This window comes from Erinaceus europaeus, chromosome 10 (genome assembly GCF_950295315.1).
Source record: "Erinaceus europaeus chromosome 10, mEriEur2.1, whole genome shotgun sequence".
NCBI lineage: Eukaryota > Metazoa > Chordata > Mammalia > Eulipotyphla > Erinaceidae > Erinaceus > Erinaceus europaeus.
The window spans coordinates 92539810-92553667 of NC_080171.1; the positions used below are offsets into that span (position 1 = coordinate 92539810).

The 13858-nt window shown below is 47.2% G+C and overlaps 1 protein-coding gene across 2 annotated transcripts in view; it reads left to right on the forward strand.

Annotated features, from left to right (window-relative positions):
• GSN (gelsolin) overlaps positions 1-11308 on the forward strand; it is a 38695-nt gene extending 27387 nt beyond the window's left edge. For both annotated transcript variants that reach the window (XM_007539925.3, XM_007539926.3), the window contains exons 12-17: positions 555-725; positions 1282-1456; positions 4247-4371; positions 4504-4581; positions 10287-10347; positions 10884-11308. In XM_007539925.3, the coding sequence (XP_007539987.2) occupies positions 555-725; positions 1282-1456; positions 4247-4371; positions 4504-4581; positions 10287-10347; positions 10884-11053 (780 nt within the window). In that variant the 3' untranslated portion in view covers positions 11054-11308. The remainder of the gene's footprint in view (positions 1-554; positions 726-1281; positions 1457-4246; positions 4372-4503; positions 4582-10286; positions 10348-10883) is intronic.
• Positions 11309-13858: the final 2550 nt, after the last annotated feature.

Below are 13858 nucleotides of genomic sequence, written 5' to 3' on the forward strand. Positions count from 1 at the left end.
CACCTTTGGAACCGAGTTTAGGAAAATCTCTCAGACTCTTTGCTTCTGTGTCCTCAAGCCAGGCCTTATTATAGCATGGTAGACCTCTTGTTTGCTTCCTGCTACCCCCAAAGCCCTGCCTGCAGTCTTGATCTGGGGTTTTTTGTGGCCATGCTGGAGGGGAAGTCTCTCCAGATCTGGAAGGCTCTCTTCCCATCACTCCACTGGCTGTGAAAAGATCACCATTCCATTTGCTCTGACTGAGGTCATTATCCTGGGAGAATGTCCATAGGCTCTGTACTTCTATTTAAGAGAAGAGTTATAAGCATGGGCTCCATTGGTTCTTGGACTTGACTCAGGGTTAAAAGGCAGGTCTTAAGGGAGGAGTGAGTGACAGACCAGTATGTGGGGCATTTCAGGACTTTCTTTAAATTTTGTTTCCCTACCCAGCTTGAGTATTATAGAGAAGATAGACACACAGCCTGCCCCCCCCCCCCTCTCTCTCTCTCTATGCTGGCAAGGGAGGGAGGTGAGCCTGATGCCCCAAACTTCCCTGACATTTGTCTCTCTACCAGAGCCGTGTGGTCCAAGGCAAGGAGCCCGCCCACCTCATGAGCCTGTTTGGTGGGAAGCCCATGATCATCTACAAGGGAGGCACCTCCCGGGAAGGTGGCCAGTCAACCCCGGCCAGCACTCGCCTCTTCCAGGTCCGGGCCAGCAGCTCCGGAGCCACCCGAGCCGTGGAGGTAATGCTAAGACCTTGAATCTCAGGCAGGACTGTCCTGCCCCCCATGCAGGTCGTCAGCACACACAGGACTGGGTGGAATAGACAAGTGGTTCAGAAGCAGTTTTGGCCTTCCTGCAGCAGGACTGTAGGCTTATACCACCACCCCCTTACTGCTGCTCCCCTGTCTTTACACTCCTACTCCTTCTGTAACAGAGAGCATTGTTTTCCACAATATGGACGCTGTTCTGGACTGCATTCCAGTTGGCTGCTACCCATTTCATGAGGGCAGGTGGCAGAGCTGAACAAAATCCTACTAGGCAACATGGAAGGCCTGGAGGGGAGTGGCACTATCACCTCCTTGGTGTTGGGCAATTGACCTTTGCTAACATGGCTCAGAATTCTAGAATCACCTTGGACAGAGTCATAGTGAGCCAGAGAGTCCATTAAACCCTTTGGTGTCCACAGTCTCTGTCCTCACCCATGATGAGGTGTGCTCCTTTGAGTCCCCATCAAAGAACTGGTCCTGTGCAGGGTCTCAGACTCTGCTTCCTGATTACTTTGGTTTTACCCTTCAGGTCATTCCTAAGGCTGGTGCCCTGAACTCTAACGATGCCTTTGTGCTAAAAACCCCATCGGCTGCCTACCTGTGGGTGGGCACAGGAGCCAGTGAGGCCGAGAAGACAGGGGCCCAGGAGCTACTCAGGGTGCTGCAGGCCCGACCCATGCAGGTGGCAGAAGGCAGCGAGCCAGGTAGGTGCTAGGGACCAGAGGAGCCCACAGCACTCTGGGGGCTGTAGTGCTTCGCTCTCCCTTATTCCCTCCTGCTGGAGGTGCTGGAACCACCACCACCACCACCACCACCACCCCCACATCTGTCTTTAATGTTTACTGGAGGGACTGGGGAAGTAGCAGTAACATACTAGCTATGCAAAAGGACTTTCATGCCTGATGCACCAAAGGCCCCAGGTTCAATTCCCAACACTAAGCCACAGCTGAGCAGTGCTCTGGTTTAAAAAAAAAAAAAAGTGTGCTGGAATAAAATGAGGGCTGTGGTCAGTAAGTGATGAAGTGGTTTCACTTGGGCTGGGCAGCTAAAGAAGGCCGCTGAGTTTGGGGGTCACTGGGAGGATTAAGAGCTTCTCTGTCTCTCCTGGTCTGGAATCTCAGAGGATGGCAGTACTATATAGTCTGCTCTGTCTCCAGATGGTAAGTGGGGAACACCTTCCTGCTGGCCCAGTCTTTTGAGTCTTTGTCCTCCCCCTTGATGATGAATGGAAATGGGGAGGAGTTGCTCAGTCCAGAGCAGCACAGAGCAGCACTATCTGGTGGAAACTTCTGAACGGGTAGACACATTCTGTGTCTGTTGGGTCCACAGTGGTGGTTGCTGGCTACATGTGGCAAATGAGCGCTCGAAGTGTGGCTGGTGGCAACTAGAAAGGATGAGGGATGACCTTTTAATTGTATTGCATTTCATTTTCTAAAGATTTTTTTCATTTCATTTTATTTTTAAAAATTTCTTTATTGGGGAATTAATGTTTTACATTCAACAGTAAATACATTAGTTTGTACATGCATAATATTCATTTTATTTTAATAAGAGAGTGAGTGAGAGAAACTGAGCCCAGAATACTACTCAGCTCTGATTTATGGTGGTGCTGGGGGTTAAATCTGGGACATTGGAGCCTCAGACAGAGAAATTGAGAGAGAGAGGGTGAGGGAGAGGGAGAGGGAGAGGGAGAGGGAGAGGGGGAGGGGAAGGGGGAGGGGGAGAGACAGAGAGAGAGAGATAGAGAGGGAGAGGGAGAGAGAGGAGAGAGAACTACAGCACTGTTTCACTACTCATGAAGCTTCCTCCCTGCAGGCGGGTATTGGGGACTTGAACCCAGGCCCTTGTGCATGGCAGCATATGTGGCTTACTGAGTCTGTTACCATCTGGCATGACTGTCTTTTGCATAACCAGTAGGCTTCTTCCCAGCCATATTGCATTTCATTTTAATGAGCCTAAACATAGCTTTTGTTTTGTTTTTATTTGGTGGGACTGAGGACTCATGCATGTGCGATTTCATCACTCTGAGACAATTTTTTTTCTTGCCTCCAGGGTTATATCCCTGGGGCTCGGTGCCAGCACTAGGAATCCACCACTCCCAGCAGGCCCACCCCCATTTTATTGGATAGAACAGGGGGAAATTAAGAGGGGAGGGAGAAATAGAAAAGGAGAGAGAAAGATTGTTGTTAAAGTTTTGGAGGCTCCAGCCGGCCAGGCTAGCGTCGGGTGGTAGACAGAGACAGACTCGGGGACACATGACTGGGCTGAGAAGCTGCAGTTTAATCTTTATTCACGAACGGGCAAATCACCACACCATGTGCTTCCCCATCATTCTTCCTCCGCGGCTGCTGCTGGGACTCTGCACGTCCTTAGCATTGGGGACGAGGAGAAAGAGGGGCGCGAAACTAGCAAGGGCCAAACCAATTTTTCTCAGAGGTCGGGGGGGAAGGGGAGCAAACCAATATGACCAACAAAAGATAGTTACCGGGAGTCAGGCTGTAGTGCAGCGGGTTAAGCGCAGGTGGCGCAAAGCACAAGGACCGGCATAAGGATCCCGGTTCGAACCCCGGCTCCCCCACCTGCAGGGGAGTCGCCTCACAGGCGGTGAAGCAGGTCTGCAGGTGTCTATCTTTCTCTCCTCCTCTCTGTCTTCCCCTCCTCTCTCCATTTCTCTCTGTCCTATCCAACAACAACAACAACAATAATAACTACAACAATAAAACAACAAGGGCAACAAAAGGGAATAAATAAATAAATAAATACTAAAAAAAATTAAAAAAAAAAGATAGTTACCTGTAGACTATCACCTGTTTTATCACTTGTGAAGGGTTCCTGCTGTAGGTAGAGAGAGGGAGCTTGAACCCAGGTCCTTGTGCTATGTGCACTTAACTGGATGCACCACTGCCCTGAGACAATGTTCTAGTCAGAGAGAAAGACAGAGACATACCAAGATCATAGCATCAAAGCTCCCTTGATTGCCATAGCACCTCCCATGTGTGCCAGGCCTCAAACCTTGCTTGTGTGCATGGCAAAGCAATCACCCTACCTGGTGAGCTAGCTCTCTGACCCCAAGTCTAAATTTAAATAGTCACATGAAGACAGAGCAGGCCTAGTGGGGAGAACATGGGAATCAGAGTCAGACAAGACTTGTGTCCTGGCTTTTCTATAGACAAACTGGTGTTGGGTGGATTGCTTGACCTCTCTAAGCCTCAATTTCCTTGGAGAATAATTATTCTCAACCTGTAGTGCTGTCATCAGCCACAGGCTAGATGTCACCCTGGCTATATGTCCCATGCCAAGTTTGCCCTCTCTGGGCCTCCCATGCGTCACCTTTGAATTCCCTCAGGCTCCTTCCTGCTTCCTCTTGGGATTGTGAAGTGTAGGGTGGGGGCTGGAAGCAGATGGTTGGGTCAGGGCAGGCTGTTCCTTGTGACTGATAGGAGGTTCTGGGTGTGTGGTTGGGGGTGAGGGTAACTGGTGTGCTCTTCCCTCAGACAGCTTCTGGGAGGCCCTGGGTGGAAAGGCCACCTATCGCACTTCCCCACGGCTGAAGGACAAGAAGATGGATGCTCACCCTCCTCGCCTATTTGCCTGTTCCAACAAGATTGGGCGTTTTGTGGTGAGCCCCTGCAGAAGTCACTGTCTCTGTTTTCCCCTGGGGAGGCCCTCTTGGGAGCTGAGAGAACCAGCCTGCTTGCTGAGGGAAGCTGTTGCTGGTGCACCTTCGTGATCCTCTTTTGTGTCTTCCCAGATTGAAGAGGTTCCTGGCGAGCTCATGCAGGAAGACCTGGCCACCGATGACGTCATGCTCCTGGACACCTGGGACCAGGTGAGAGTGACAGCCAGTGCAGGCTCTCCAGGCTTTGGGAGTGGGAAGAGCCAGGTTTCCAGCTCTCAGTGACCAAGATTTTGAAAAGGTGGTGCCAGAGGTCTGCTATGAAAGTTCTGGAGCTGCTGCATTTGCCACCCCTCTTCCTGATCATCTGTTTCCTTACCTACAAATGGGAGACATGGCATCTACCTTGCAGAACCCTACAAGGGTGATCTGTAGATAAGTTCATGGGAGTTGGGCAGTAGTGTAGCAGGTTAAGCGCATGTGGTGCAAAGCACAAGGACCAGAGTAAGGATCCTGGTTTGAGCCCCCCGGCTTCCCACCTACAGGGGGGTCGCTTCACAAGCAGTGAAGCAGATCTACAGGTGTCTATCTTTCTCTCCCCCTCTCTGTCTTCCCCTTCTCTCTCCATTTCTCTCTGTCCTATCCAACAATGACGACATCAATAACAACAACAATAATAACTACAACAATAAAAAGCAACAAGTGCAACAAAAAGGGAATAAGTAAATATAAAAAAAAAAAGAGATCACCTCACAAACAGCCAAGCACTAGATAAATGCAAATGAGATGACCAGCATTCTCAACCAAGTCTTAGGACAGTGTGAATGTTTCTTTAAAGTCTGCTAATAAAGAACAAGGACCTGGGCCAGAGAGGTAACTCACCTGATAGGGTGAATGTGATGCCTTGAGTGCCACCTAGGTATTGAGTGCCAGCACCACATAGGAGGTGCTATGGTGCCTCTCCTTCTGTCTGTCTTATCTGTCTCTCTCTGCCTAGCCTGATGGGAAAGAAAAGAGGCTTGAGGGGGCTGGGCAGTGGCACACCTAGTTAAGTGCACATACCAGCAAGCACAAGGACTTGGGTTCAAGTCCCTGTTCCCCATCTGCAAGGTATCCACTTCTCAAGTGGTGAAGCAGGTCTGCAGGTGTCTATCTTTCTCTCCTTCTCTATCTCCCTATCCTCTGTCAATTTCTCTATTCTATCTAGTAAAAACTAGAAAAGAAGAAAAGGAAGGAAGGGTGGAAGGAAGGAAGGAAGGAAGGAAGGAAGGAAGGAAGGAAGGAAGGAAGGAAGAAAGGGGTGCCAGGAGCAGTAGATTTGTAGTGCTGGCACTGAGCCCCAGCAATAACCCTGGTGGCAATAAAAGACAAACAAACAAATAAGGTTTAGGGGCCAGGCAGTGGCACATCTGGTTGAGCACACACATTATTTACAGTGTGCAAGGATTTGGGTTTGAACCCCCGGTCTCTACCTGCAGGCGGAAAGCTTTGCGAGTGGCGAAGCAGTGCTGCAGGTGTCTCTCTGTCTCTTGCCTTCTCTCTTTTTTAAAAAAATAATTTTTAAAATATGTATTTATTCCCTTTTGTTGCCCTTATTGTTTTATTGTTGTAGTTGTTGATGTTGTTGTTGTTGGATAGGACAGAGAGAAATGGAGAGAGGAGGGGAAGACAGAGAGAGGGAGAGAAAGACACCGGCAGACCTGCTTCATCACTTGTGAAGTGACTCCCTGCAGGTGGGGAGCCAAGGGGAAAAATTTTTTTAAAGTATCTTTATTTATATATTGGACAGAGTCATCACACAATTGAGAAGGAAGGGGGTGATAGAGACAGAGAGACACCTGTAGCACTGCTTCACCACTTGTGAAGCTTTCCTCCTGCAGGTGGGGACCAGGAGCTGGAACCTGGGTCCTTCCGTACTGTAGCATGTGCATTCAGCCAGGTGTGCCACCACCTGGCCCTGTTCCCCGCCGCCCCCGTCAACCTCGTTTCACTTAATTTCTGGCTGTTTCTATCCAATAGAAAATAGAAGAGGTGAAATTGTATGTATGCATGTGAGACTTCAGCTCTAGAAAAAGAAAGTTGAATTTAGCTATGTTCTACACAGGCAATACCATCATTCATTCATTCAACCAACCAATGCTGTATACACTCTCTGTGTGTCAGACATTGTTCTGTTGCTGGAAGTAGAAAAGTAGATAAAACCAACATCTCCCTGCCTTTGCAGGGCTAACATGCTCATGGGTGGTGGCAGTTGTTGACAAAGTTCTTTTAAGTTGGCTTCTCCCAGAGTCATCAGGATTATAGATGGCATCTACTCAGGCCTGACCTCACTCGGTGCTGCTTCTTGGGGTCCCTAGTTAGAAGGTCAGTACTAAAAACATTTGCAGTATGAGCCATTCAGCTACTATTGTCGATGGTCTCATTCTTTATCTAGTCTGTGTTCATCTGTCTGCTTATTAACTCAGCCAGCAATTGTTAACACTGTCTTCCTGGAAAACTGTTGCAGTGGTGGGAACCATATAAGTAAAATAAACAAAATACCTGCCTGGGTGGGACTTCCAATTAGCAGGAGACAATTTGTAAGTGAGCAAGAGTAATAAACTCTGGTGTTTTATGTCTAGTGACATTTTCCCACTAGCACGTGCTCTTTAAAACAATACTTTAGGGGCCAGGTGGTGGCACACCTGGTTGAGTGCGTGTGTCACAATGCAAAAGGACCCAGGTTCAAGCCCCCAGTCATCACCTGCAGGGGGAAAGCTTTGCAAGTGGTGAAGTAGTGCTGCAGGTGTCTCTCTGTCTCTCTTCCTCTCTATCTTCCCCCTTTCCTCTCAATTTCTGGCTGTCTCTATTCAATAAATAAAGAGATTAAAAAATTAAAACAATACTTTAGCTATCCATACAGTTATATAATAAAATGAGCTTGACAGATTTTTTTTTTCAGCTGTAAGTAGTAAGTAGGCTCTGAGTACCAGTAGTGAGGAGCTATTTATTCCAACTTTTAGGTTCAAGATATTGACACTCATTTGGAGCCAGGTGGTGGTATACCTGGGTGAGCACACATGTTATAATGTGCTAGGGGTCTGGGTTTAAACGCCGGGTCCCCACCTACAGGGAAAAAGCTTTGCGAGTGGTAAAGCAGGGCTGCAGGTGTCTCTCTGTCTCTTGTCTCTCTGCCTCTCTATCTCTTCATTTTTTATTTTGGCTGTCTATCCAATAAATAAAGGTAACACTAATAATAAAAAAGGGAGGTGTGGGATGCAGAACTCTGGTGGTGGGAATTGTACCCCTCTCTTATCCTATGGTCTTGTCAATCATTAAAAGAGAGACTGACAGCACACTCTGGGTGCATACTTGTTGGATGGACAAATGAGTGTTTGTATGTTAGGCCATTCATTTGTAGTAAATACCTAGAAAGAGATTGTTAGGCTGGGGAGATAGCATAATGGTTATGCAAAATGACTTTAGTGCCTGAGACTGTGGTGTCACAGGTTCTGTCCCCAGCACCACCATAAGCCAGAGCTGAGTAGTGTTCTGGTTTAAAAAAAAAAAATTGGGGCCTGGTGGTGGCACACCTGGTTGAGCACATGTTACAATGTAGAAGGACCTGGGTTCAAGCCCCCAGTCCCTGCCTGCAGGGGGAAAGCTTTGCAAGTGGTGAAGTAATGCTACAGGTGTCTGTCTTTCTTCCTCTCTATCAGCCGCTTCCCTCTCGATTTCTGGCTGTCTCTATCAAATAAATAAAGATAATAAAAAATTCAAAAAAGAAAGATTGTTTAAGAACTTCTAGAGAGGGGTCTCAAATTCTGTGTCCAGTGGCACCTGGTTGGCATTGTTAATGAGTGATATGGACAGATGGGGTGACATGAAGGAGTGGCGTCTGCAGAAAACTGGAAGTTGCCTACCTGGAGAGGCAGTCCCTGCTCAGCTTCATCCACATGGTGGTGGGCACCTGCAGCTGCCAGATCCTTCAAGTTTCAAGAGAAATTGGAAATCTAGATTTCAGTGTAACAGTTGGTAACTGAATTTGTCTGGAAAAAAAAAAAACTTGGTTGTGGCCCTGAGATAGCTCACCTGGGAGGGTGCCTACTTTAATATGCACACAACCCAGTTTATACCCACCCCCAGGACACCACATGGAAGTTTTAAGGCACCGAAGGAAGCTTTGGTGGTGTGGTGTCTCTCCCTCTCTGCTTCTCTTTCTGAAAAAGTTGCCCCAGGGCAGTGAACTTGTGTATGCTTGAGGCCCTGGCATTGCAAAATAAATTAAGATTTTTTTTTTTTGCCTCCAAGGTTATTACTGGGGCTCACTGCCTGCACTGTGAATCCATGGCTCCTGAAGGCCATCTTTTTCCATTTTGTTGCCTTTGTTGTTGTTGTTGTTATTGCTGCCATTGTTGTTGGATAGGACAGAGAAAAATTGAGAGAGGAGGGGAAGACACAGAGGAGAAAGACACACACCTGCAGACCTGCTTCACCACCTGGGAAGTGACGCCCCTGCATGCAGGGAGCTGGGGCTAGAACCGGAATCCTTATACTGGTCCTTGCACTTTGCACCATGTGTGCTTAACTCACTGTGCTACCACCTGGGGTCCCAGTCAATTAAGATTTTTTTTTAATTTTCCCTTTTTTTTTGCTGTTTTTTTTATTTTATTGTTGTTATTTTTACTGTTTTTATTGATATTGTCATTGTTAGGACAGAGAGAAATGGAGAGGGGAAGACAGAGAGGGGGAGAGAAAGACACCTGCTGGCTTGCTTCACCGTTTGTGAAGCAACACCCCTGCAGGTGGGGAGCCAGGGGGCTTGAACTGGGATTCTTATGCCAATCTTTGCGCTTCACACCATGTGCACTTAACCCGCTGCTCTACTGCCCGACTCCCTTAATTAAGATTTTATTGGGGGCCAGGTGGTGGTGCACTCAGTAGAGCTGACCTGTTACAATGGTCAAGAACCCAGGTTTAATCCCCCAGTTCCCACCAGTATGGAGTAAACTTTGTGAGTGGTAAAGCAGGTGTCTTTCTTTATCTCCATCTTTGTCTCCATCTTCCCACTCAATTTCTGACTCTATCCAATAAATAAATAAATAAATAACATATTAAAAAAAAATGCTGACCAACATGGGAAGGACAACCCAGTGAAGGCTGAGCAGTCAGGAAAGGCTGCTGGAGCGGGCTCCTAGGAAGCCCTGAAAGATTATAGGTAGAGTACCAGCCTCACAGGAGACAGAAGCATCACTTAATCATTAGACTCTCCACGCAAAAGGAAGTCACATGCCCACTGTTTGAAAAACCCGGTCGGGAGCTGGGCAGTAGTGCAGCGGGTTAAGTGCACATGGTGCAAATCCCAAGGGCCGGCTTAAGGATCCCCGTTCAAGCCCCCAGCTCCCCTCCTGCAGGGGAGTCGCTTCACAGGCGGTGAAGCAGGTCTGCAGGTGTCTTTCTTTCTCTCCCCTTCTCTGTCTGCCCCTCCTCTCTCCATTTCTCTCTGTCCTATCCAACAACAGCAGCTATGACAACAATAACTGACAACTACAACAAGCGCAACAACAAAGGCAACAAAATGGGAAAAATGGCCTTCAGGAGCAGTAGATTCGTAGTGCAGCCACCGAGCCCCAGTAATAACCCTGGAGGCAAAAAGAAAAGGAAAGAAAAACCCAGGTCTAGGCCATCTTCCTTATGCCTCAGTCTTTCTGCCCTTCCCTTGAGCACATATCCTTCTGCACAATGCCTAATAGAAATGGAGAAGCATGTTCTCTGGACACCAATTTATAAGTTTACTTCTAAATTCTTGTCCTCATGGCCTATTGGTTTGTTATAGCTGAGAGGCTGACATGCCAGGACTGGCAACCTCCCTGTTCATCCCCTGGCAGTTGAGTTTACTCCATGCTCCTCATGTGTTTTGCATTTCGACTCACCTACAGGTCTTTGTCTGGGTTGGCAAGGATTCTCAAGAAGAAGAAAAGACAGAAGCCTTAACCTCCGGTGAGAAACCAAGTCTGTGTGCTGTTCTGTTTCATGGGGTGTGGTGGAGTGGGAAATGCTTCCCCTCTGGCTTGGGATTTCATGACAGTGGCTGGGGACTTCCTCATCCTTTGCTACACCAGCTCCACCCTTTCCTTTTGAAAGTCTGAGGTCACACCTGGGAAGGGGCAGATAGGAAGAAGCTGTTTGACTTCTCTGAACACCCCAGGTTTCAGTGTTGCAAAACAGACCACTTGGAAAGGGAATAGATCACACTGAAGATCTGGGAACCCACCCCCTGTTTCTTCTTTCAGTAAGGGCCAGCAGAGGGGAAATGGTGGAAGTTTTGTGAGACAGGAGGTTGAACTGTGATTCCTGTCCCTTCATGGGTTGCTGGACAGGGTGGTGGAGGAACCACATGGGTGTCAGTGGCTTTAAGGGCTAATGAATGGGGCCTCGTACAGGGCTAGCAGGAAACCATCCCAGACAATACTTGCCCTAGAATGTAAGGCACTAAGGATTTTTGGACTTGCTTTCTCCTGTGTGTGTCTCTGCAGCTAAGCGGTATATCGAGACAGACCCAGCCAATCGGGACAGGCGGACTCCCATCACTGTGGTGAAGCAAGGCTTCGAACCTCCCTCATTCGTGGGCTGGTTCCTTGGCTGGGATGACAACTACTGGTCTGTGGACCCACTGGACCGGGCCATGGCTGAGCTGGCTGCCTGAAGAAGGGCAGGCCCACCTCTGTCCCTGTTCAGTGCCTTTTAGAACTGTCCCTCCAGTAGAGTCCTTTCCACCAGCAGCGTTTCTGTGGTGTGTGTGTGTGTGTGTGTGTGTTTGTGTGTGTGTGTGTGTGTGTGCGCTTTTATTTTTTTCTTACCTTAGCCAAATAAAGCCCTGCAGAAAATCAGGGGCCTCGCAAAATTGTCATAAGTGTCTTTGCTTTTGGAAAGTGGACTCAATAAAAGCTTTTGAAGTGTGTTAGCCTTCTGTGAGTGTGTTTCCTCCATGCTGTGTGTTAATTTTGATGGGGGGTAGCTGGTGGCATGGTGAGATGATACATATGGGCAGATGGTATTGGAGGGAAAGGGTGATGGAAGGGTGCTGGGGAAAGTGACATGGTATACAACTTCCATATCAGAAAAGGACGGAGGAAGAGAAAGATGTAAGGAAGCAAGTTACATGCACGTGCCATCCAGGAATATTGGGCAAAGCTTATGGGGAGTCTGAGAACATGCCATTCAGAGTCTTCTTTGGCCAAAGTCAGAGCAGCCAACAAGTCAAAATAAGTAACTGGTGAACTATCATTCTTTTCTTATATTGCACTAACCATGCATACATAATATTATATTGAACAGTTTGATGATTTTTTAAAAATTTTCTTTAGTGGGGAATTAATGTTTTACATTCAACAGTAAATACAATAGTTTGTACATGCATAACATTTCCCAGTTTTCCATATAACCCCCACTAGGTCCTCTGTCATCCTTCTTGGATCTGTATTCTCCCCACCCACCCCAGAGTCTTTTATTTTGGTGCAACATGCCAATTCCAGTTCAGGTTCTACTTGTGTTTTCTTTTTTTTTTTTTTTAAATATTTTTTAAATACTTATTTATTCCCTTTTGTTGCCCTTGTAGTTATTTTTTTAAAGTTTTTTAATATTTATTTATTTTCCCTTTTGTTGCCCTTGTTGTTTTATTGTTGTAGTTATTATTGTTGTTCTTGATGTCATCGTTGTTGGTTGGATAGGACAGAGAGAAATGGAGAGAGGAGGGGCAGACAGAGAAGGGGAGAGAAAGACAGACACCTGAAGACCTGCTTCACTGCCTCTGAAGCGACTCCCCTGCAGGTGGGGAGCCGGGGGCTCGAACCGCTATCCTGACGCTGGTCCTTGTGCTTTGCGCCGCCTGCGCTTAACCCGCTGCGCTACCGCCTGACTCCCTCTACTTGTGTTTTCTTTTCTGATCTTGTTTTTCAACTTTGGCCTGAGATTGAAATCATCCCATATTCATCCTTCTGTTTCTGACTTATTTCACTTAACATTAATTTTTCAAGGTTTATCCAAGATCGGCTGAAAACAGTGAAGTCACCATTTTTTATAGCTGAATAGTATTCCTATATATATATATATACCACAACTTGCTCAGCCACTCATCTGTTGTTGGACACCTGGGTTGCTTCCAGGTTTTGGCTATTACAAATTGTGCTGCCAAGAACATATGTGTACACAGATCTTTTTGGATGGGTGTGTTGGGTTCCTTAGGATATATCCCCAGGAGAGGAATTGCAGGAAGTTTGATGATTTTTAAGTGAAGATATCAGTAGTATTAAATACGTTCATGATGCTAAATATCCATCCCCACATCTAAACCCAAACCTACCTCATACACCCCAACATAAATGCTGTACCTATTTTATGATCCTTTGATTCCCCCTCCTCCTCCTTGCTCCTGGTAATCTTTGTTCTACTTTCTGCTTATTAATCTGCCAATTCTGGGTGGCTCACACAAGTGCAATACTTGTCTTCCAACTTCGTTTTACCTCATGCAGTATTGCATTTTCAAGATTCATACATTTTGTGTCACATATAGAAATTTCATTTCTTGTGCAGCTGGATAATATTTCATTGTATGCATGGCATGCTTCATTTATCCATCCAAGAGCTGCAGATATAGCACAATAGTTCTGCAAAAAACCTTTCACGCCTGAGGCACCAAAGGTCCCAGATTCAGCTCCCAGCATCACCATAAACTAGAGCTGAGAGTGCTTTGGTTAAGAAAAAAAACTTGGGGGTCGGGTGGTAGCACAGTGGATTAAGCGCATGTGGTGCAAAGCACAAGGACCGGCGTAAGGATCCTGGTTCGAACCCCCCGCTCCCCAATTGCAGGAGAGCCACTTCACAGGTGGTTAAGCAGGTCTACAGGTGTCTCTCTTTCTCTCCCCCTCTCTGTCTTCCCCTCCTCTCTCCATTTCTCTCTGTCTTATACAACAGCGAACGACACCAACAACAACAATAATAACCACAATAAGGCTACAACAACAAGGGCAACAAAAGGGGGGAAATGGCCTCCAGGAGCAGTGGATTCATAGTGCAGGCACTGAGCCCCAGCAATAACCCTGGAGGCAAAAAAAAAAAAGAAAAAAAATCTCATTTATCCATCCAACCCCTGATGAACAGTCAGGTCATTTCCATCTTTTAGCTGGGAATCATGTTGCTGTGAACATCAGTGCCGAAAGATCCACTCAAAAAGTGTTCTTTGGCCAAAGTCAAATCAGCTAAAAAGGAACTGCAGGTCTGCCAGGGGTAGGTGTGGCCTGGCTTATCTCCCCACTACACAGAGGGTGTGTGCGGGGTGGTGGTGGTGGTGGTGGTGGTGGTGTCTGTGACCTCTGAGCCCAAATGGGGACAAAGTTCAAAAGCAGCAGAAGGAGCCCTTTCTCGATAGTAAGCCAGTTGCCTCTCACAGCAACATCAGCCCAGGCCTTCCTTCTTTCCTCTAGTTTCTGTGTGTCATTCTGTTGCTTACAGC